Here is a 25,572-nt window from a genome sequence, read left to right as displayed (position 1 = left end):
AATTGTACCTCAAAGAAGTTACACAAGCATCTAGTAGATTAAAAGGTTTCTAGCCCATGGGAGTGGGCAAGAGAGCTAATGAGTGGGTGAGAACAAGAGTTCCCAAGAAAGTACAGGGGTGATCCCAAGAAGGGAAGGTTGAGCACTCTGAAAGGAAAGGAGGGTGGTGGTAAACCCGCCAAAGAGATTACCTCAGGACAGCAGAACCCTAAAATAGAGGAGATTAAAAACATCACAATTCTAGCAAGCAGAATAGTTGGGACCTAGTAGGCCTTGCTTTGACTGTCAGCAAACAGAGCACTACAGAGGAGACAAAGCCTGCCCCAACAGGAAGGTAGGCACTAGTTGAGCCAGTGTAGCCTTCGAGGAGGATTTCTCTGATAAGGATATACTAGTTGCTTTTAACGGGTACAAGGTGCGTTTGTGATTCCTGAGAGTGGTAGTAAACACTTGCACCATCTAAAAGTTAACTGATCCCAATCCCTGCTTTGAGAGACACAGGTGCCAGTCACACCATAGTGGAGGACATGTTAGTGTCCCCAGACCAGTATTTCTCTGGAGAAGTGAGGATAGTAAGGGCTATCCAGTGAAGGTCACTAACAGACCTGTGGCCTTTGTAACTCTAGAGACAGGGGCTGCCCTTAGATGTCATAGGGTAGTAGTCAGTCCAGAGCTCCAACTAGATTATCTCCTTGACAATGACCTCCCAGAGAGAGCAGCTGCCCAGGGCACTGCCTCACCCAAGGATCCTGGTTGTTCCATTCCTGATGTTAGGAGACATAGGACACAGAAGAAAGGCAAGGAAAAAAGATAGGAAAGGAAGGCAACTCTTACATGTGGGCCCAGTGAGCCACAGGAATTTAAACTCAGTATAGGAGAACTCAAAAGTTGGCCCTGGTAAGACCTTACCTGTTCCCCCGCAAGTCCTGAAAAGTCAGGCAACTGCTCAGCAACAGGGTGTTACCCTTGAATGGTCAGGCAGACTCACCAAGATTGTCGTTGAGGTCTCCCAGACATATTGTTTGGGGGCGTCATGTAAGGAAATAGCACTTTTTGCAGGTTCCCTCCCCACACCTTTTACCCCATTTGAACATTTGGCTGCTGGATTATCATCTCTGAGAGTTCACTGAGCCTTGGTAACTAGACCAAAACGCCAGTGTTCTCACCCATTACAAAAGGTATGCCGATTTGGGTGTTCCAAATTGGCAAGTACTGACTTACTTCTAAGTCCCTAGTATAAGGTACCCAGGGTACCAAGAGCACGGAAGGCATAGTGTCCACCCAGGGCGGCAGCACTGTTTCTGCCACCCTGAGTGGGACAAACCACAAAACGGCCCTCAGCCTGCCACTGCAGACTGGAAGAGCAGTGTGTACACTGCTAGTTCAACTTTGCTATTACACACATTGGCGAAGCCACCATTCCCAGTAGTATGTGTAAGTCACTCCTAAGGAAGGCGTATCGAATACAATGGCAGCGAGCTGAATACTATTAAGCAAAACATATAGGTTAATACATGTCTTAGCAGGAAAACCCTTCAAATTGTTGTTTTGCTGAGGAAAGTTCGTAGCCTCATTGACTAACACAGGGTTAATAGCTGGCATCCCAGCCTGGCTAACCTCTGAATAGGACTACATACCTGGGTACTGTAAGGTTTCAAATTAATTATGGAGTAAAATCTGACTTGATGCCCAACCTGAGATTGATGTCACTACTAAAGTTGAGCAACTTTTAGGACGTTTCTACTCTGTGTATTAGCTCGTCCAGTCACTTTGCACAAGGCCTGGCCACCACACAGCTTTCTGCCCACCTAGGGAGATGTATAAATGACTTCCAAGCTTGGGAACAAAGGCAGTTGCCGCAGAGTGAAGTGTGACCTCCTTTCCCAGGAAGGCCACCCAGAGTGTTACCCAAAAGGTTAGCTTCAAATGGGAAGCCAACTTTGAAGGGTTGCATGTAACAACACACTAGAGGAGGATGCCTTTTGTTCATGCGGATAAGCTAGCGACAGGCAGTGAAAACCTGTCCCCAAACATATTTTCTCATGGGCAAATGGCCCTTACTTAGCCACACCTGTAGGGTGGGCTATCAAGCTCCTGACAGTTGGGGAAAGTTTCAGACATCATAGGAGTGGCAAGAATGAGGCCTTCTGGGATTGCCAAATGCCACACATCACCAGAAATGTGTCTTCAGTTAGTATTTTGTCTTAAGTTAGTATTTCTTCTTAAAATAGTATTTTGTCTTAGGTTAGGATTTTGTCTTAAGTTAGGATTTTGTCTAAAATTAGGACAAAATTCTCACTTAAGACAAAATACTATTTTAAGGCAAAATCCAAATTTAAGAAAAAATCCTAACTTAAGACAAAATACTAATTGAAGACAAAATCTTAATTTAGGACAAAATCCTAACTTAAGACAAAATACTATTTTAAGACAAAATACTAACTTAAGACAAAATACTAACAAGACAAAATACTAACTTAAGACAAAATAGTAACTTTACTCTTACTAAATGCCTTCTGTGAATACAAACATTTGAAAGTTTAGGATTTTGTCTCAGATTAGTTCTGTGAATCGGCCCCTCCTACTTTTAGATTTCAACAGGAAAATGAGAATTAAAATGCTGAATTGGTTCTAACACACATCATTCAGCATATTGTCTCCTTTAGCAGAACTTTTCCCCAATAAAAGCAATCAAGTTTGACCTGGAGGAAAACTATGAGGGCGTGGTAAAATAATGTTGATTCATGTGCAAACCTGTTTTAGGAGTGAACATTATTTAACCCTGAACTTGTAATGAATGCCTAATCCTTCATACGCCCTTCAAGTATGTATTTAAAGAAAAATTAAGTATATGGAATATGATTGTACTAATGGGTGAAATTAAGCTAAAATGCTATATGTGAGGAATAATTATGTCAACAACATGAACTGACATCCTGAAAGTGCTTCTTGACACTTAACTTCATTGTTATTGAATGGCAGAATAATTAATTGTGTGTGGTATATATAAAAACATTCCCACAGATTTTGAAAAATCAAAAATTAACACAGAGTTCTTTGTATTTACTTTACTTTACTTTCTACAACATAATTGCACATTTTGTTTTCAATTATGGAACACTGACCACATGCACTAAATAACAGACACACAAAACTGGTTGTGATTAGAATCAAATATTAATAACCAACTTACAGAGTAATAACAAATTGGTTCATAATGTTCTGTTTTTGAGTGGAACATGTTCCAGTCTACCTGATGAATATTAAATAGAAGATTTGAAAATTGCAACTCACTTCAATTGGTGGCCATCACAGTGATTGCAGCCTACTACTGTCAAGAGATCAACATGTCTGTGATCGTCTTAAATTATTTTTGGTTTTTCCTATGGAGCCTGTTTTCCAGTGCAGTGCCTAAAAAGCAACTTTTTAAGGTATCTTAAAGTATAAGCAGTGATCCCCTGCATATTCTTCAATACAAGTTTTATTGACATTAACAAAGTGGAAGGGGTCCCAACGTGGCTCTGTCCTTTCTGCGACTGAGGTGTCACCCGAACATGAGAGTAAGCACCTTTCAATGTTTTTTGAATGGATTACAATTGCAAAATATTGATCCATCACATATAGATTAATTTTTTTAGAGAGGATGCCCACTATTTGACCTTTCCAAATACTTAGGTGGTGATTGTAATCCAGTTGAGTCTGTAAATGATTACTGACAAATTTGGATTGGTACATTAGGAAAAGCATCTTTGCATTTGAACACTCGGGAAAGAAGTTGATGCAGCCGTAAAAGAGCATTGTACGTGTGGGTACATATTTTCATATTATGAAAAATAAATTAGGCAATGCACATTAAGAAGCAAGCATGGGGGAAATAATTGAAATACATACTTCCAGTAGTTGATGTATAGACTGTAGTGCCTGTTGAGGTTTTAGTGGGGTGAGGTGTGGTGGCTACAGAAATAGACAATGATAGAAATATTATCAAAAAGCCCATGTTTTAGTGTTTCAAATCTTATTATAATTATTTGTCATACATTTTGAATAGACATATGTTCTTGAATCTTTAGTTTTATGAAAGGGAATGTAATCAATACATTTAATTTATTCTTGTAATTAAACCAATTCTTAAAATCAAGTTATTTTTATCATCAGGGAAAATCATCACATAAAACATAATGTAATAAGATAGGTTTATATTAAAATACATTCCAATCATAGCTAAAATACAAGCATGTTAATATAAAATAACCCTCCACAATTTGTAAGGCAACAGCCCATATAACAATTTGAATTCAAGACTGTGGGGTATTTAACCATATGTGGTAAATATTGTTACCCTAGGATGATACATTTACCATGTGTTGTCTTTTACTAGTTCCCATCATGGAACCAAGATATAAAAAGCTGAATAGGTTTTTAACTCATTGAATGCCTCACATTTTCCCCTTTAGTGAGCGTTTTACCCGATAAAGTTCTGCAAGTTTGACCTGCTGGAACATATCAGTGGAAAACTATGAGGGTGTGATAATATAATAATTTTGCTTCCTGTGCAAACCTCTGTTTCTGCAGGGAAATTAATTTAAACCTGAACTTGTAATGAGTACCTAATTCATCAGATGCACTATAAGTATGTTTTTCAAAACAATAAAGTGTAAGGAACATGACTACATGGAATGTTGAAATTTGCACAAAATGCTATTGGCCAGATGTAGGTGGCCATTTACCGCCGGTAACGGCCGATTTTGGCCGTTACCGACCGGTAAATGGGTTTTTGGGATGTAGGGGCATCATTTTACAGATTCGGTAAATTTACCGAATCGGTAAATTTACCGAATCGGTAAATTTACCGAATCTGTAAAATACCGAATCGGTAATTTTACCGATTCGGTAAATCCAAGATGTAGGTAGCACTGTTTACAGTGCTACAGGCCTTCAGAATTCGGTATTTTACCACACAATCCTATTGTGTGGTAAAATATCGAATTCAGGTTTGCATGCACATTTGTGCATGCACACCTATGCCATGTGACAGACAGACATGCCCTTAGGCCACATGGCGCACATGCCTGTATGTGGGGTGCAAGAGGGTGTCAAAGTGACACCCCCTGCACCCTTGCTGGAATCGGTATTTACCGAATCTGTAAATACCGATTCGGTATTGCCCATTGATTCCTATGGGCTTCAATGCCCATAGGAATCAATGGGCATTACCGATTCGGTACTTACAGAATCGGTAAATACTGAATCTTAACGATTCGGTATTTACCGATTCTGAAATACCTACACCCCCCCCCCCTCTATTTTACCACTTCTTAAATACCGAATCGGTAAAATTCGGTATTTAAGAAGTGGTAAAATAAAATTACCTACATCTAGCCCTAAATGTGTAGAATCATTTGTAACAGTAACATGAACTGTTGCATGAATTTGATTCTTGACACTTCAGTTCACTGCTATTCAATGATTGTCTTATTAATTGGGCATGAAACAAATAGAAATACTCGAAAGATTTTGAAAATCAAATATTAGGATAAAGACTTTGCATTTAGTTTACTTTACACAATGTAATTGCACATTTATGTTCAATATTGTAACACAGGCACTAAATACCAGAATGGTTGTGATCAGTATGGAATTTTACTAAGCAATTTAGGTAGAAAGAGATCCATTCATACAATTCTGATTCTGAGTGGATCATATACTGACCCACCTGGTGAATATTAAAGAGAGAGTTTGCAAATTGGGACTTACTCCAATTAATGGGCAGGGGCCAGCATATCAATATTCCTGTGGTCATCCTAAAATAAAATAATAGTTTTGTATGCAGCCCATTTTCCTTCAAGTAGGCAGTGCAATTAAGAAACAAAATGACTTTTTTTTAATGTTAGTTGAAGAGTAGGCAGGTACCTTCATACTCTCCAACAAACTTTTTATTTACGTTCACTAATGGATAGGGGGTCCCAAGGTGACCCCATCTTTTTGCTTATGGGGTGTCACTCAAACTCAGGAATCAGCAATTTTCAATTTTTTATGACTGGACTACACTAGCAAAATATTCATCCATCACACATTCCTTCAATTTTTAGATGTGATCCTCACAATGGGGCCTATTAGGATGGCGGACGGACCTGCGTCCGTCCGCCACCCCCGTGGTGGAGGGACCGTCCGCAGGGGCAGCGGCGGTCCCTCCAGTGCAATTAGGATGTGACCGCCACCTTGGCGGTCACATCCTGTATCTTTAACCTTGAAGTAGCACCCGCCGCAAGGTTAAAAATGCATGTTTAACATTTACATGCACAAAGCGGCAGGCACCGCGCGCTTTGTGCATGTAATTGCTGGTGGGTACCACAGGTAACCCCCCATGTGCACCCCCCCCGACACCCTGGCCCCCAAACACCAAAGACCACATGCTTTTCCACGGCGGAAAACCCGCTGTGGAAAAGCATGTTTCCCCATGCATCCTATTATGGCTGGCGGTGTCTGATAGACACCGCCACCATATTAGAGCTTTTCCTCCGCGGGACCGCGGCGGACGGTCTCCCTGACCGCAGATAACCCCCCCTGCCATCCTAATCTGGCGGGGGGTCTTTTCTCTCACCGCAGCGGTGAATCCGCATCCTCCGGGCCGGCGGTGGCTTCCGCCGGCCCGGAGGATGCGGATTCACCGCAATCCTAATGGGGCCCATTGTAACCTTGCCCAACAATAAATTGGTGTAGGTTATAAGCCTATTTTATGGTTTCAATCTTTTTATTCACATGTGCAAGTTAGTAGTAAAACAGTATAGGAGTGTCACAGCTCTCTGCTTGTGTCACTTATGCAAGACAGGAATAGGAGCAGCGCTCTGCATGTGGACATTTATGAAATCAAAAATTAATAACAACAAACAATCCCCAAAACATACCCCCTCCCTTAACCACCCCTTCATTACTTGCTACTTAAATGTTATTTTCTCAGCAGTCGGGGGAAATAATGCTGGGGTGTTTACCCATTGTCGGGTCAGGAGGGGGTTCCGTTAATGGGAGAACGGACAGGTATTTGGATAAAGTAAACTCCCAGAATTCTGTGGATGGGAGAATAAGTAATGGGTGCCATATATCCCCAAATGAGGTTCTAGAGGCGGCAATAATTTGTGAAGCCATTCCTGATATGGATGTTTCGGGTGCCCCAATGAGTAATGACGTTCTGAAGCACTGCCCCCAGTGCTAGCCCCATTTGCCTTCTCTTGCAGGATTTGAGTGGGTAAGTTGGCAGGTTGAGCAGTCCCAGGATCATGTAGGAGGGGAATCTAGGTATCGTGTGTCAAAATGTAGATCTATGTTGTCTAGAAGTTTAGTCCAGTAGGCCGTAAGACATGGGCATTCCCACAACAGGTAGAGCAGAGTGCCCGGTAATCCATGCCATCAGTCCGTGTTTCATTCTGGGTTGCCTCCGTGGAGGCACACCAGAGTCAGGTACCAGTAAGTAACTACCTTGGTAGCAGTCTCTATACTAGTTGTGGTCGGCTGTGTGCCACACCCTACAGTAGATCTGTCCCCACTATTTTAGGGATGGCATTCTCCCCAGTTCCCTCTCCCACCGTTTCTGACTGTATCAGTACTTTTGGTCACCAATAATTTTTGGTGATGTGTAAGCTGCCTAACCACCGCTGAGGAGTTAGAAGTGTGTTGGAGCCAGTGTCTTAATTATAGGTAATGCAGTCTTTCAGTCTCAGGCAAGTTATATTGTTAGCATAGTTAGGGAAATTGAATGATTCCCTCCTCATTGAAGAAATGGGCTGCAGAGAGGCAAGGTGTCTGACGCCAGATCTTGAACACCCTCCGCTGCTACCCTATAGAAAATTCTGCATTATCAAACAAGGTTGTCAAGGGGGAGGGGAATATAGTGAGACCGCGTCTAATCACTACCCGATCCCACACCCCCATGATCGTCTTAGTTATGGGAGACCTTTTCAAGCTCTTTGGTCTATGCACTTTCTTGAAAGAAGGTGCTCTCCACAGGGGAAGTCCAGCTATTGCCCTGTCCTGGAACAGCCAGTGCCTCTCTGATTCATCTCTGCTCCAGTCCAGGGGATACCGCATCTGCGAGGCTTTAAAGTAGTACTGAAGGTTGAGTAACCCCAAACATCAAACCAGCCTCTACAAGATAGTCATTTTAAGGGCGGCAATCCGCCTGAGCCAAAAGAGGTTTTGGCTTTTCCAGCAGTTTAAATCTTTGCTGATCCTGTTCAGTAGGGTGTTATAGTTTATGGTAACGGTTTGAAGGATTGTGGGGGTGAGCTGGATGCCCAGATATGAGATCGATGGTTGAGCCCACTGTATCTGGAAGCGGTCCTTAAGGGGGGACAATTGATTACGGGATATTGTTAGCGCGAGGACCTGTGATTTGTTGACATTAATGTGGAATCCCGGTGTCGAGCCGAACACGGACAGATTTTCTAAGAAGGCCAGGAGGGTTGTTATGGGGTTGACTAGAACAGCTAAGACATCATCAGCATATAGGCTGATTGTGTGTTGTTCCCACATAAGGGGATTCCAGTGATCCCCGGGTTATCTGTGATCCACTGGGCCAATGTCTCCATGTAAAGGGCAAACAGCAGGGGTGGGAAAGGACACCATTGCCTGTTTTCTCTGCTAATAGGGAAGGGTGATCAGGTAATGCCATTGACACTGACTATCGCCATGGGTGAACTGTAACAGCTCGCTACCCAAGTTCGGAAACCGTCGCCCAGTCCAAAATGGAAGAGAGTCTGCTCCAGGTAGTGCCAGTGCACAGTGTCAAATGCCTTCTCCGCATCAAGATCTGAATGATTGGCCTTATCATTCAGGTGCAGGATTTGTTTTGTTTTATCATTGCTTTATCTTTGGTGAATAAACCCCAACTGATCGGGTCAATGATACCGGGGATATGGGGACTGTACCATGCTGCAAGTATGCTCATAAAGAGCTTGATATCCATGTTCAGAAGCAATATTGGGTGGTATGAGCTACATTGTTGTTTGTCCTTCTTCAGTTTCAGGATGACTACAATGGTCGCTGTAAGCATAGAGGGGGGATGGATCCATGGCCCATTAATGAGCTGAACAACCTAGCTAGAGCAGGAGCTAAGATCTGGCAGAAGGTCTTGTAAGAGCTTGCCAAGTATTCATCAGTTCCCAGGGTTTTTAAGAGCTTTAGACAGGAAATTGCCAAAATGCCCTCCTTCAATTTAATGGGGGAGTCTAGTGAGGTCACCTGTACCGGCGTGAAGCGAATCCTGTTTCTACTTGCAGATAAGAAGTGATGCCCTGTGGCTCCAGATCTTGCCCAAATAAAGGTTGGCGTAAAAGTCTTGAAATTTTGCGGCTATAGATTTATCGTCGAACACCTCCCCGCCCTCCTGTGTCTTAAGTCCCGCTTGGTCCTCAGCTTATCAGCCAACAATCGTCTGGATTTGTCTCCGCCTATATAAATGGAATGTTTTAGCCGGAGAGCCATGTATTCCGCTCTGTCTAAGTCTAGCCCCGCAAGTAGAGTACAGGCCATACATAATTCGCAACACACTCTCAGAGCCCCAGTTTGACTGTGAATTTGTTTTAACTCTTTGACCTGACTAGTCAGTTGATCTGTCTTCTTTTTGCCGGACGTATTATTTGCTGTCTAGATGGCTATGAGCTCGCCCTTCACCACAGTCTTCTAAGCCTCCCTAAGCACGAAGACAGAGGTCTTTGGGGTGTCGTTGAAGCCTAGGTACGTTTGCATTGCTTTAGTGACTTATAGTATAACCTCGGGCGTTGGAGCAGAGTCTCCGGAAGCCACTAAGCTCTGGTGGGTCTTTCCAGTGGAGGGAATTCCAGTGTAAGGGTGACTGCGTCATGGTCCAATAAAGCAGCAGGTTCTATGTCGTGGCTTACGTGAGAGTATGTTCATCCCTGGTTCGTAACAAGTATCACGTTGTGCGTATTTTTTGTGTAAATGGGAGAAGACTGTGTACTCAAAGGTTTGTAGATGGAATCACCTGCAGTGATCCAGCTACCCTGTCTCTCGAAGCCATTTGACCCCTCCCTTGAACGGAGCCTCCATCTGGCCATATCAATTTACTGATCTGTCTTTATCTGTGTCTAACACAAGGTTTAGTTCCCCCCCTGAGGAGTACCACTTGTCATCACCTCCGACACAAGAAGAATTGTTCTTGTTCTGTGTTGAGAACGTACATGAAGCCTAGCACCAGAGAATGGTCTACTATGAATGCAGTGTGTGTATGCTTATCAGTCCTGACCACTATCTTAATGTGCTGAGAAATCTTTTTACAGAGACCTGTATAACATGTGTGTTTGGTTTAGCAAAATTTCTATTAGCTTTATAGATCAAACACTCAAAATGTACAGTATAATAATATTTATTGCATTGTAGTTGTATATATGAAAGAGATGTGTCTTTTGTATGGCTTTTATGCTTTTATGATACTCGTATCTGTCTTTTCCATGTACTTTTTAACATCCTTGTGATCAAAATAAAGTTATGAGGATGATCGAATACAGTGTGTGCGAGAAGGCTACATTTCAATTCCACTATTTTGGGTCCCACCCAGCTCCTGAAGAACCTGGTGATCAGTATAGTTACCCCCACTTTTTTAGTGGATGCGGAAGAAAAAAAATTATGAGGGAAGGGTCGAGAGCGGAGTCAATGCCAGTCCCTACTAAGAAGGTGGGTCTCCTGGAGTAGGCATATGTCTGCCGCTGAGTGTACTAGATATGACTGTATTGCTCGGCAATTGATTGGGTTATTGAGGCCATTCAAGTTCAGCGAAGGGACCTTAATTTATTGGGAGGGCATACCTAATAATAAGACAGTGTTGTGCCATGCACGTCCATCATGGAAACACATGTTCCTTCCCCTCTTCCCCCTAACATCTGTACGAGTGTATCCAGGATACCCCCTGTCAACAGCAAAGTTGAGTACTGATCCCAAACTAAACCAACAATAAGTAACCATGACAGGATGGGCTGACCATATCCAAAATTGCCAAGGTAATAGGAGTAAAGAGCGCATGTTTTGGCCCTCTGTCCATGCCCACCCCGACCCTGCCGCCCACCAGGCCAGCCCTGCTGCCCACCAGGCCAGCCACTCAGTGAACAACAAATGTCATACCCAGCGAGATCTTATTCTGCTGACCTCCAGCCAGTAACTCCAGGACCACTTGAGGCTCTAGTGCTTTTATGGCTGGGTCAGGTTTCACAATCCCAGGAGCAAGACATTACCTCTGCCATTGTGGGCATACGTGGGAGGAGGGCCTCACTAGATCCTGCTCATGGGCCCCGGCAGGGGAACCTTCTATCCCAAGTATTCGGCAGGTCTCTGCCACAGAGCAAAGTTGGTACAGCTTGCCCTCGAGGTGGAAAATGAAGTGGAAAGGGTGACCTCATGAGTAGGTCATCTCCAGATTCTGCAGATAGGAGGTCGCAGGGAAGAAGTTCCTTCTCTTCTGAAGAGTGATCATAGCTCAGTCTTAAAAGAGCAGCAGTGTTTGCCCCTGGAATGATAATGGATGTTTCTCTCAGGCCTTCCACAAAATCTTTTCTTTTAGTTAGAAGTCTTGAAGACAAGCCAGAATGTCTGTGGGAGGGGCAGATGCCAACCTCGGCAGTCCAACCCTGTGCGCTCGATCAATTTGTATCTCAAGATCTAGGGAGGCTTCCAGGATGAAGAGAAATGGACCCCTCAAGTAGAGAACCAGATCAGTACCCTCCACAAAGGATGGCGGACCCTTGATAGAAATGTTATTGCGCCTCGAGCGATTCTCCAGGTTTTCCGCTTGAGCCTTTAAGTCAATCTGTTGTTACCACAAGCGTATCAACTTCTGATACAGATGTTCCACTTCCTCCTTGCAAGTATGTTCCTGGTCCTCGATTGCTGAGACCCTCTCCCAAATAGAGTCCACGTTGTGCCAGCTTTCCTTGATGTCACCGGAGAACTGTCCTCTGAGAGCCTTTAGGTCTTCACACAGGGAGGAAAACAGAGCCTCCAGTAGGGGGGTGATAGACCCCACTCCCCCCTCTGTGTCCTACAATTGGCCTGTGTTCGGCATCATCTGCCAATCCCCAGCTGAGGTGTTGAGAGCTTTGGTCAGCATGTCCATGAGGGACCCATCCTTCTTCACCCTCAACGACGTCATTGGCCCAAGGTGACCGCTTTGCTTCCTCGTTCACCCTGGTAGTGAGTTGCTATCCATCCTCTAAGAGTGGCTATCTATGACTATAACAATGGAGGCAGTACTTATGCTCCAAATGGACCAGAACTCCCAAACACCCCGACTTACAATCAGCGACCTAGGGACTGTCCCAGCTCTCGATGTTGTGCTGCATAGAGCCGGGGTGGAGGACCCACCATCACTAACCCCCTCTCTGCCGGGCCCTTTTCACTCTAAAGATCAGCAGTTGCATCAAGTGGTCTCAATAAAATGTGGGCCCTCTCAGACAGCCACTGAAGCAGGGGTGCCCCAGGCCAATGAAGGCACGCAACCGGGGGGCCAACCACTCCGGCACCCCTGGGGCAGAGTTACTCATCAGGAGCAGGCACCCCGGTCAACAGGAGGTTCCCCACCCAGCTCTACCCCTGGCCACATCTGTCAGGCCCCCTGAAAGTTTTATGGTACTCTCCATGCGGGGGCCCCCTCCCTACTCCAAGGAGTCCCACAGGAGAAGGAATGTGCCACTGACCCAGGCACCAGGACAAAGCTACTCCTCCTTGCACATGGCCACAACCAAGGAAGTCCCAGTTCCTCCGGCCCTTTTCACTCCTACCAGTAAAACTGACGGCTGGGGGGGGCAAGGTAATCAAGAGCTCAAAATGAGGGAAAGCAGCCGGGCCTGGCGCAATTCCCATTGAGATATATTTAGTTTTTAAACAAACTGTTGTCCCCAAATTAGCAGATCTTTTTAACTCAATTTATCTAGAAGGTTCTCAGATCCCTAATACTTGGAATGAATCAACTATTTGTTTGATATTAAAACCCGGGAAAGACCCTTTTAAATGTAAGTCATATAGGCCCATCTCACTCCTCAATAATGATTATAAAAAATTTACCCAGATTCTGGCACAAAGATTTGGGTCTTTTTCTAAAAACTTAATCCATCAAGACCAGAAGGGTTTCATGAGGGGGAGACAGTTAAGTGATCAGACTCACCAAATGATTGGTGCTATAGATACTGCAGCTCAGGAAAAAGTCCCCCTTGCTGTTTTTACAATTGATGCAGCAAAAGCTTTCGACCGTGTAAATTGGTCATACCTCACGAATGTTATCCACCATTTCGACCTAGGGGGGAATTTTTCAAGGGTCAGTGCCGGGACGCCCTTTTGCTGGGGCAGCTGTTGCGCTATATAAAACACTCTAACATAACATAACATAACAACATCACAAATATATATTCAGCCCCGGAGGGAAAATATTCGTAAATGGAAGAGCTTCAAAAGGTTTTCAGATCAGAAGAGGCACAAGGCAGGGTTGCCCACTTTCTCCACACCTTTTCAACCTTTACATTGAACCTTTAGCTAATATGATAAGATCTACTGAGGAAATCGTTCCTCTTAGTTTTAAGGGTTGGGCTATGAAAAGTGGCGTTATACGCTGATGATTTAATGATCTACACGAGTAACTTGAACGAATCGCTGGTTAGCATAAATTGCTTATTAAGTTATTATCGGACTTTGGGAGGTTATCCGGTTATCAAATTAACCACCAAAAAAGCGGAAATTATCGCATACCCCGCCGCCTTTCAACTCGGATTCCTCTCTAAACACGCTCCGGAGTGGTCGACAGTCTGTTTTTGTTTTTCAGTTAATTTGTAGGTTGTTTGCACCACACCAACCCTCACGCTTGCACAGGCTTCCGCGCCTTGCTCCATACATAGCTCATGACGCACACAGCTAGCGATGTCCCCACTGGAGACCTTAATATAGTGTCCTGGAATGTACGGGGTCTGCTGAATAAGGTCAAGCACGGGGCGGTACTGACCCAGGCCATGCGCTATTCGGCTGATATTCTGCTCCTTAAAGAGACCAATCTGCTAGGCAATAAGGCCCCATGCCTCTCCAGATTCGGCTACCACTTGGTTTATCACTCTGGCTTTTCTAGAGGAGCTCGGGCACGGCGATACTTGTTCACTGCAGGGTCCCCTTCCAGGTTACTGTCGTTACAGGTATGTTAGTGGGGGAACAGATGACGATTGGTAGTGTGTACGCCCCCCCCCCCCTCAACCAGACGTTTGTGGATAGACTGACAAGACTCTGGAGAGAACTCCCTGACGGGTTGATTATACTGGGAGGGGATCGGAACGACATTATGGCCCCCTTAGATAGGTGGCGAGCGCAGCCCCAGACTGCTCCACCCCCCTGGATCCAGACTCCATAGCGTGGCGCACACCTTGGGCTAGCTGGACAAGTGGTGGGCCCTTCACCCCCTTGAGGCCGGCTATACGTATGCATCTGCAGTACATCCCACACTCTCGCGCTTAGACTATATTTTCCTCCCACACAGCTACGGGGTTAGATCCACTTCCATCCTTCCCCGCGGTTTGTCAGACCACTCACCCACCCAGCTCATACTTCGCCTGCAGACCAGTAGGTCCCCTTATCGCTGGTGCATGTCACCATGGTTGCTTCGGGATCCCGCATATAAGGAGGTGCTCAGTTGTGCTACGGCTGATTAATTCGCCTCAAACGTCGGGTCGGTTACGTCCACGATATCGCTGTGGGAAGCCTTTAAACCCACGATACGCGGGGTGGATATTAGCTATCGCACGGGAGAAAAGAGAGGTCGGTTGACGCGGACGCTGGAGCTGGAGGAGCGCCAACGCGACATTCAGGAGGCAATGGTGCAGGACTCGGGAGGTGGCGCCCGCCGCAACTTGCTCCATGTTCAGTATCAGCTGCCCCAGCTGCCTACTAATAATGCCAAAGAGGCGTGGCTGGCGACGCAATATCGGATTTATCAATGGGGTGATAAATCCAGCCAGATGCTCCACAGACTTTGCCAGGCGCGGTCCGCCCCGACACAGGTTCCGGTACTTCGGTCTCCTTCTGGCGCTATGTGTTCCTCTACAGAAGGAGTAGTACAGGTATTTGCGGAGTTCCACGCCACCCTTTATGATACTCATGATGAGCTCGCGGATTCTCTTATAGATGCCTTCTTTGTCGATACTCCCCCGCAGCGTTTATCCGATGAGCAGCGGGACGCTCTGGACAAACCCATCTCTCTGGACGAACTGCAGACCGCCTTCACCAACATTCACCCGAGCCATGCCCCTGGCCCGAATGGGTTCCACGGCAACTTCTTACGCCCTCTCATGGGCACCGTCGGACCCCACCTCCTCGGGGCTATGCACCAGGCTCTTGAGAAGGGAATCCTGCCTTCTGATTGGCGGCATGCCGAAATTGTTGTTTTCCTCAAGCCGGGTCGCCCCATCTCCCTGTTAAACTTTGAGCCGAAGCTGTTGGGGAAGGTGTTGGCGGATCGCCTCCGTTCATGTATCCTTGATCTTGTTCACCCAGGCCAGTCAGGCTTCATGCCTTGTCGATCCACCAGGCACAAAATACGCCATGTGCATAATGCCGTGGTGGAGGCTCACCGCCTTGGAAGTCCTGCAGCGGTCCTACTGGCCGATATAGACAAAGCATTTGATTCTCTAGGCTGGTCTTACCTTTTCAAACTTTTGGAAGCAGTGAATCTAGGTCCTAGATTTTGAGCGTATGTTAAACTCCTATACACAGGCCTGACGGCCTCAGTACGGGTGGCCGGATATCGCTCAGACCCCTTTGATATTCGGAGAGGGAAAAGGCAAGGATGCCCTCTGTTCCCGCTCCTCTTTGCTTTGCCGTTAGCGGCTTGGGTGCTACTGGATGCGATGTGCAAGGGTCTGGTTTGGTCCCCAGATTACACTGATACACTCTAAGCAGGCGACGCGCTATTCTTCTTCTCTGACCCCAAGGTCATAGGTCCTAGAGTGCTGGAGATACTCTGGGTGTTCGGCGCGACGTCGGTGCTCCGAACCAACCCATCTAAATTGACACTTTTCCCAATATGTGGGGAGCAGGGGCGTCAGGACTGGGCCTCGCAGCTCGTTGTGGCTGAGGAAGGGTTTAAATACCTAGGTGTTTATATCACTAGAGATCCCACCTCTGTGTGGTCGCTTAACATGGCCCCTCTGCTCCCTGCGGTCCGGGAGGAGACGGCTGTGTGGTCCCATCTTCCCTTATCTCTTTACAGCAGGTCCGCAATTTTTAAAATGGTATCCTTGGTAGCCTATTGTACAGATTGCAAAATTACCCATATGCCATTCCTCCGTCCTGGTTCCGCCAAGTGAATGCTCTCCTGAACAACTTCCTGTGGGATGGCGGGGCGGTCCGGGTGGCCCTGGCCACCTGTGTCCAATCTACATACTGTGGGGGTATTGCGGCCGCAGATGTGCGATCTTATTACTGGGCATCCCCATTGTTGGTCATCAATGAATGGTGGTATAATTCACAGGATGACCCGGCTTATGCAGTGTAGAGGAACTTTTTCGATGTCTATCCACTGCTGGATCTCCTGTATAGTGCATCTGCCATACACACCCTCCCTCGGGCCTGCCGTACGGTGATTCAGATAAGGAGAAGTGTTTCGAAGTCCATTGGTTGGTGGGGCATGCTGACGCGCGAGACGCCCCTCTGGCGCGGCATATGTCTCCGATCGGTCGCGGCGCTACCTGGGTTCCGTCGGTGGGATATGATTGGGATCTTGACGCTGGGAGACGTGATGCGCGGTCTTACACTTAAATCCTTCCAGGGGCTGCAGGAGGAGTTTGACCTACACAAATCCCAATTCCACAAGTATCTCCAACTTCGGCATGCTCTTACTCCCATGATTAAAGACCTTACGATCTTGCCAGAGTTCCATCCCCTGGAGGGTAGACTACTTCTGGGTGACATGGGGGCTCACAAGATCCGTCAGATTTATCAGACGTTGACCACACACACTAAGACTAATCTGCATCAGACATGGGCGGCTTGGAAAGCTGACATACCGACCCTTACTGACGACGACTGGACCGAGGCCCTTGCTAGTCCTAGGGGCTCCGCTGTGTCAACTAGGTACAGACTGATACCGTTTAAGTACGTGCATTGGGTGTACTATACCCGCCTTCGCCTTTGGAAGATGGGAGTTATTTCATCCCCGCATGCCTCAGATGCCAGTCTGATGACGGATCTTTTCTACATAATGTCTGGGGCTGCACAGTGCTGCACCGTTTTTGGTCGGAGGTTCTGTCTTGCCTGGGGCGGGTACTGGGATGGGACCTCCCTGATGATCCGCGCCTGATTCTCATCCACAGTACTGACAATATAGGAGGGAATATCTATAAGAGGCACCTTCTTTTTGTGAGGCTCACCCTTGCTAAGCGCGACATAGCTCAGCAGTGGAAATCCTCTTGTCCCCCGGGAGTGGCAGCCTGGAAGTCCGCGTTGGATAGATGCATGTCTGCTGAGGTGGCGGTCTTTCAGGCCAGGTGTTGCACGCAGAAGCACGGGAAAATCTGGGCTGCATGGGCCAAGTACCGGGGTATTGCCCTTTTGGAGTCTCACACGCCCACGACTCAAGAATGTATAGACAGTCTTACCATCACATGAGGTTCCACCCCTATTCATGGAGCTGTGGGCGCAGAGATGTGCTTTTATATATTTATGCTTGTTTAGTCTGTCAGGCGGGTTGGATGGTGCAGGGCTGGGAGGTGGTGGGTGGGGGGGGTTGTTGGGGTGGGCGTTTTATAGTTTCCCGAAGGATACCCCGATGACATCTAACATATGTATGTTAATTGCCTTATTTGCATGTGATTTGTTGGGGGATCTCCACAGATGGAAACTCAATAAAATCTGTTGTAAAAAAAAATAAAAAAATTATGCATTGGAATATAACGATACCCTTGACTGAGTCTAAAAATAAAATCAAGTATTTGGGGATTGAAGTTCCAAAAAGTATCGAAGATGTGGCACAAGTCAATCTTGATCTTAAAACCAAAGAAATGAGGAAACTTTTAAAATCATGGAGTTGTTTACATCTCACATTCTTGGGGAGATTCAAACATCATCAAAACGTCTATCCTTCCAAAGTTCACATTCATCTTCAATGCAATACCTTTGGAGTCCAATTCTGTGTGTATACGAAAGATACAGAGTGAAATCAACTCCTTCATTTGGGCATCTAAAGGGGTAAGAATAGCCTGGAGAAAGCTTTGCCAAAAGAAAAGTGGGGGGGGGATCGCCAGTCCAGGTTTAGCCATGTGTTATAAAGCTTTTCATTTTAAAAACATCAGAATTTTATTTCTCGCCCGGGAGTCCTATCCCGCCTATTGGAAAGCTGTAACCGATCACGATCAATGTCTTTATCAATGCGGCCATCCTAAATACTTTAAAAAGATCAGACTGAAGGTATTAAGATCAGCATATAAAATGTGGTCAGAGATAAGGAAAGTGTGGAGGTTTTCGTTTTATAGTCCTCTGGCCCCAATATGGAACTCGCCGGGCACTCCAGAATGCCTGAAAGACGCCCTAGAAAACGGGAACCTTAAACACTGGGACGTCTTAGCGGAACAAACCAATAACGAATTATCAACATTCAAATACTACCAAATGGCCAGTTGGACCAGAGGACAAGTAATAATACCGGACCCGGGCAGTACGCCAGAGGCAAACCTACAAAAAAATATCAATCAAAAGGAAGTTTCATTGTGGTACTGGCACTTGGTCGAGGGAAATAAGGCCGACTTTGATACACTTGAAAACAGTTGGAAGAAAATCTTTCCGGATAAAGACTTCCAACATTCTTGGCAAGTATCTTGCACTTTTTTATGGCACGTTACTGTTTCTGCACCTCTTAGGAGAAACCATCTTTTTACTTTGCACAGGTCGTATTGGACACCCGAACAATTGTCCAAGATGAACACACAGATGATGAAAAAAGTCCTAAATGCGGAGAGATGAAGGCCAACGACATACACATTTTTTATATGCACTCACCTTGACGTTTACTAGCATGAAGTCGTTAAGATTGTTGATAAAGCTCTAGTTTTCAACGTCAAGGTAAGATCTTTCACTATAATTTTTGGCATTTTAGACACTGCTGAATCTAGTATTAATTTAAATAAAAAGCAGAACCACTTGCTATTTATGTCTATGCTATTGGCAAGCAGAGAGGTGTGTAAATATTGGATTCTCCCATCACCTCCTGAAGGAGACGATTGGGTTAGGGCAATGAACAAATTCAGAAAGCTGGATGAATTGAGAGGGAATAGTAAACGTAGAAACTATTGGAAATCATGGGACAGGATTAGGTGGTAGGCCAATGATTTAAACAAACACGATCAAGCAAGTTCTTTCTGTGGTGGCACCCCGCTCGCACAAACTCGATGGAATTTGCTGGTTCTTATGACATGGCTAATTTTTGCCTCTCTGGGTATTCCCCCGTGCACGATTCAGAGGTGACCCTGTTGCCATTAGCAAAAAGATCAAATAAATGAGGACTATAAGAAAAAAAGGTTCTTTGAAGTGCATGGAATTTCCTGCTTCCACTGCCCTGGCTTATAGCTAGCTACAGTAAAAATGTGGAGTCGCTAGGTCCTTTGTGAATGGGTAGAGCAAAGTGCCCTATTCTTTTGTAAGCAGGGCTGGTCAGCTTCACCCCATCCTTCTAGCAGATGGCTGTAGGAAACTGGGTTTCTGTTGCAGTAACCCCCGCCCCATTTTTGGCAGACTACTGATGCACTTTGACTTGATGTGCCCTGGGTCTCTGCCAATCAGGTTCCTAGGTCCTGTGTTCTTTCCCAAAAATATACCTTATACCACCAATTGGCACCTCTCTGGCCACATGTCAGTCCCTTGTAAAAGGTACCATGTGTACCAAGGGCCCAGTGAACAGGGAAGGCCTCTAAGGGCTGCAGCACCTATTGTGCCAACCTTACAAGCCCTGTACCTTTACACACACACACACACACTGCCATTGGAGGCACCGTGTTTTGGTGCAGAACAAAGTAAAGAGTTGACATGGCACACATCCCTGTGTGTCAAGCCAACAACCCACTGCCCTGGCATAGGTCAGCCACCCCTCTAGCAGGGTGCACTATACCAGTGGTGAGGGTACAGGTGCATGAGCCCTGTCCCCCTACAGTGTCTAGACCAATTCTTAGACATTGAAAGTGCAGTAATGCTATTAAGAATAGATGGTGCTTGGAGTTTGTCATTATGAACTCGACAGCACCATAATGGCTTTATTGAAAACTAGGATGTTTGGTATCAAACTTCACAGCACATTAAACCCACACTGATGCTAGTGTGATATTTAATGAAAGATGCACTCAGATGGCATCTTAGAGATGCCCGCTCAAAAACGACTTAACTCTAGTGTCCTGGCTGAGTGGCTGCTGGCCAGCTGCCACACCTGACATGTTTTCGGACCCCTGGGTCGAGAGCCTGCTACTCTCGGGGATCTGAAACAATGCTCATCCTGGGACAAGGTGCCAAATCTACTCCCACAGTATGGGCAGGGACCTCGAAGGGGAAGCTTTAAAGGCTTGCTGCTTTTGTGAGCTGCCCCAGCCCTTTGCTGCTTCCGAAACTGGCTCCCACCGGTTCTGACCCCCACTTTGAGTGGGAGAATTGGCAGGAAAGGGAAGTGTGCCCACTTTTACCAACCCATCCCTCAGGTGGGGGAGGCGAGGTAAAGCACAACTCTTAGTCCCTGCTATCCTGCTGATGCTGGACCCAGCCAACCAGACAGAGGCATATGCTCCCCTACCACTGGAGGGTGACATAATAGGGGGTGTACCCACCACAAGGAAGGGACCCATTGGTCACAACCTTTACTTACCTGTAACACCCCTAAATCTAGTATTTAGGGACAACCCCGAACCTTGACTCTTCAGACAAGACCAGCCAGAAGAAGAGAAGAAGAAGGATCAAAGAAGCTGTGCTGAAATTAAGAAGAGGAGGACGCCCACTGACTTGGCCCCAGCCCTACCGGCCTGTCTGCACCTCGAACCTGCTCCAGCGAAATCCTGGTGTGTCCTGTAGCCAGCAGTCTCAAGAACCCAAAGGACCTGCCCTGCCTTCCAAACTCAAGAGTTTGTTTCCAGTAAGCACCAGATTTGCTCAACCACAGATTCTGACCCCAGGCAAAACCGTGAGTCTGCACCACTCAGCACCCGACGCCCATGGCCCGAGTTCGAGTGGCCCAACACCATGAGGAGGTCTCCACTGCATTTCTGGTTGCTGCAGTTCTGAGGAGCGGAAACACAGAGGGCGCCAGTGGGTTCGTGATAGCAGTGAGTTCGTGATAGCGAGCAGTAAGCAGCAGCAGCAGAGAGGAGGAGAGCTGCGCGGCAAGTAGTAACATCACCGCCGCCGCCGGGGTCCCAGAGCCGAAAACCGAGAGCTGAGTCGGGCTTCGGACTTGCCCCCCTCCCCCAGCCGCCGCTACGACCCACAGCCCGCGGCAGCGAGGAGAAAACGCAGGGGACAGCGGGAACCAGGGTCGAAGAACGCGGTAAGCGGTATGCGGTAAGCGGGGGGTGGAACCTGCACCTTTACCCCATCCCCCCCGCAGCGTGCACATACCGCCACATCCATTACCATTTACCGCTTCCACCATATTTCCCCACCCCTCCCTCCTGGCATCAAGCGAGAGACAGCCGTGGGCGTAAACAGCAACAGCAACCAATAACAGCGTCAAACAGTCAAGCAATTGGACACTACTGAAGTAGTGTGCAGCGGTGAGCAGCCGCCTTTCATCTCAAGCAGTCAAGCGGCCAAGGCAATAAAAGGAAAAGTCGGCGGAAGGCGCGAGGCACAAGGCTTCCTCTGGTAAGCCGGCGGTCCCCCAGAAAAGCGGGCGGCAAGAAGCAAGAGGCACCGCCAGAAAAGCGCACCTACCTCCCCCCCTCCACCGCCTGCATCCCCCCGGTAGAGCGTCTTCACCTGGGACCTGGGATCTGGGACCTGGGACCCGGGCGTAGAGAGGCAGCCGGGAGAATTAGGGGGGAGTGCAGCAGAGGGTCAAGGGTCAGGACCGCCCTCAGAGGCCCCTAGAGGCCAGGATGCACTCAACGGACTTTTAACTCCTCACAGTCCCCACAGGACCAGGAGGTTAGGGGGTCCAGCCCCCCCCCGCATTGACGGGGGCCTGGGAGCGCGGCGGGCGTGCAGCATCAAGTATCAAGCAGCACGAATCAGCCCAGAGCCAGAGTCAGAGTCAGAGTCCCAAACCTGCAACCAGCACTGCCCACCAGTACAAGCATCGGACCTCCAGCAGCATCAGGGGGGCCAGAGCTCCTCATCTAGCAGGAGATTCCAGGATATTCCAGGAGACTCCCACAGACTCCCACAGACCCCCATCCATCTCGTGGGCTTCATCAATCGAGTCGCAGCAACCCAGGAGCCGTCAAGCCTCCTAAGTCAACCCCAAAATGAGGACTAGAAACTCCACTCTAACCCAACCTCAAGAGAAGCCTCAGGAGAAGCCCCGGCGACATAGCTCTGCCAAGAGACGGAAGGCGAAGCTATTCTACCCTCCAGTACTAGAACTAGGGGGATCTTACCAAGGTCCAGGGCCCTGGGATGAGGAACTCGCAGAAGCTGCGGGAGCAACTGGAGCAACTCCAACTTTTCCGGGACAGTACATCGCTCTCACTGCGGAATCAGTTGCTCCCCCTCTCCCAGCCCACCACCCGACTGACATCATGGGGAAGTCCCTCAGCACCCCGAACACAAACGCACACAAGCCCAGGCCTTGCATTAAAGAACGTTCAAACTGTTCCGCCGCGAACAGAGACATAAGAAGTTTTCTGAACCCCAAAACCTTCTCCACCCCTGTCTGTCCCATGACTTTGGACAGTTTGCTCATTAACAAAGCTACGGAGGAAGAAGAGTTGAACTTAATACTTGTAAGCCCTCGGGCACACAGGATACCCCTCTCTCCAACAATACTCACCCTCCAGAGCGGTCTGCCCTCTAAATCTGTGATACTGGACATGGTGGCACTCGGGCCCACCCAACCAAACATCATTGCCCAGACTTTTTCCCCCTCAGCGGACCGCCAGCGGAGTAGCCCTCCTGCAGCCAAAGCAAACATATATGCCCCTTCAGATAGCACCCACGTTGACAAGAGAGGGGGTACAACTCCCCCCTCCATTCCGTTGCACACAGACTTGTCCTATGACTCCCCCGCCATTGAGGAAGGTGCAACCCGTCAACTATTCGACAGGACCCCAAATCACCCACCAATCCTATCAAGAGCGGTCCTCTTAGAAAATGATAAAACGGACCCATCCCTGCCCTCCGATAGCGGTCTAGTAAAGACTAACCATCTATCATTAATCAGTGAAGCGCTTGTCTCAATGACAGGAGCAGCGATAATGCACGCGGACAAGCTTGATGTGCAGATCAACATTCTACAAATAGTGGCAAATCTGATCTCGGGGATAGACTCAAAACTGGACAACTTGAATGCCCTGATACGCAGAGCGCAGGACAGTACACAATTTAAACCAGAGTCATGCAGCTGCAGTCCGATTCTGCACAGCCTAGAAAAACTACCAACTATTATGACCACACTAATAGAGGACCTCAAGGGCGAGGAAAAAAAAAAAAAAACTATTTGAAGAGCATGCCTTTAATTACACAGGGTCTCGCCCAGGCATACCCCTTGGATAACACCCCAGTAATTCCCCGACCAAGTAGCTCGGAAAAGCTAGCCCCCTAGCCTCGTCTCCTGCTGGTGGCACAAGAACAACCACGACTAAGGTTGAAAGTCAGGTTCACCAACAAACCTTTAAGCCAGCCAGCCACGAGTCACAAAACTTGTCAAGGAAAAACAAGAAAAAACTAAGAAAACTTAACAAGGAGAAGAAAAATAACGCATTTGCCACCAGCGTTATTCACAACTGGTTACGACCTAAGAAGCACCCTCCAGACCACATCATCACAGATGAAACATCTAATCTGGCAGCCCCCAAGCATACAGCAGAAGTTATAGAACATTTGACGGGAATGTCAAAAACATTAATCCCAGCCCAGGATCCAAGCCCGCTACCCCTGCCCATGGCTTCTCAAGCCGACACAGCGCCAACAACACAAAAACATGGGCATGCACTGCAGGCAACCAGCCACGATGAAGCCATGCAACACACGCAGGAGCTCCGTCAAACAAGTGCTGAAGACTCAGTGCAAACCAAGCTTACAATAAGCGAAGCATCAGCTCCCAATTACTCAAAAACCATCAATGTCGCCATCGGAGATTCTCAGAGCGCCCCCAACGGGCCAACATCCTTTCAGCTGGAGCAAGCCGTCAATAGGCAACGGAATAAGAACTGCTCCCCTAGTCCAATGCCCACGGTGGCACCTCAACCGATCACAGGACTGAACCAGCAGACAAACCCTAACCAGCCTGGTCTGATAGTGACACCGCCTATTGAAACCCTTGGTAAAATTTGGCTTGACGAGTCCAGCGTAAGTCAAGCCCATGTAAAGGACCGGAAAATACTGTTATACCCAGAACACATCTCGCAAGGAAAATGGGATATCCTCAATCGAAGTAACCTCCTAACACTCTGAATGAATGAATGCATGAATGAATGAATGAATGATGTGAGTCTTGTTGTGCGCATACTTAGCCCGATGGGCGTCAAGGCGCCTAAAACAAATAGTACAGCTAGCAAATCAACCCAGCAATCCATCATTGATAGGCCTTGATGAAGTACCACGTCTTCAGGGCTTTTTTAAACAAATCAATTGAGGGAAGTGATTTAACCTCAATTGGAAGAGAGTTCCACAGCTTAGGGGCTACTACAGAAAAGGCTCTTGCTCCCCATGTGGCTAGCCGTATGCGAGGCACTACCAATTGGGAGAGACCAGCAGATCGTAGAGATCTAGCTGGAGTATAGTGAGAGAGCAGAGACCCAAGTGAGTCGTCCGCACCTGCCTTAAGTGCTCTATACGTAAGACATAAAATCTTAAAAGAGACTCTGTACTGAACAGGGAGCCAGTGAAGGTCTCTCCTGGCAGTCGTGGCGGAAGATGCCAAGGGAAGGGCCAACACAAAACGTGCTGCTGCGTTCTGTACTATTTGCAGTCGGTGAATAAGGCCCTTGTTGGACTCCGCATACAAGGAGTTGCAATAATCCAGCCTTGAGCCAACAAGGGCGACTGCAATCTGCTTGCGGGCCTGGAGAGAGAAATAGTTACGGATCCTATTTAGGATCTTGATCACACCCCAGCAGGTGGCCACCGTCCTATTCACTTGGAGCTTCATGGAGAGTGAGGTGTCAAAGACCACGCCGAGATTTCTGGCTGATTGGGAGGGAGTGGGGCAGATACCAAGAGACGAAGGCCACCACTCACTCGACCAAGCATCTTGGGCAAACCTCCCAGGATTGAAAGGTATAAAAACCAAAGACATTGAAACAGTCTCTTTCCTGCCCCCAGACGCCGAAGAAATAAATGAAACAACGGAATTAACTTTCGTCAGCGCAGATCTGGCGGAGGCATTGAGGAGTCAACAATCCCTACTAGAAA

At 47.2% G+C, this 25,572-nt stretch overlaps 1 protein-coding gene across 1 annotated transcript in view; it reads right to left on the bottom strand.

Annotated features, from left to right (window-relative positions):
• Positions 1–25,572, bottom strand: part of MUC19 (mucin 19, oligomeric) — a 1,331,159-nt gene that overhangs the window by 413,452 nt on the left and 892,135 nt on the right. The window contains exon 81 of the mRNA XM_078649731.1: positions 3,892–3,954. Within this exon, the coding sequence (XP_078505857.1) occupies positions 3,892–3,954 (63 nt within the window). The remainder of the gene's footprint in view (positions 1–3,891; positions 3,955–25,572) is intronic.

Source organism: Lissotriton helveticus, chromosome 1_1, assembly GCF_964261635.1.
Source record: "Lissotriton helveticus chromosome 1_1, aLisHel1.1, whole genome shotgun sequence".
Taxonomy (NCBI): Eukaryota; Metazoa; Chordata; class Amphibia; order Caudata; family Salamandridae; genus Lissotriton; species Lissotriton helveticus.
This window is presented reverse-complemented; position numbering and strand designations above follow the sequence as displayed.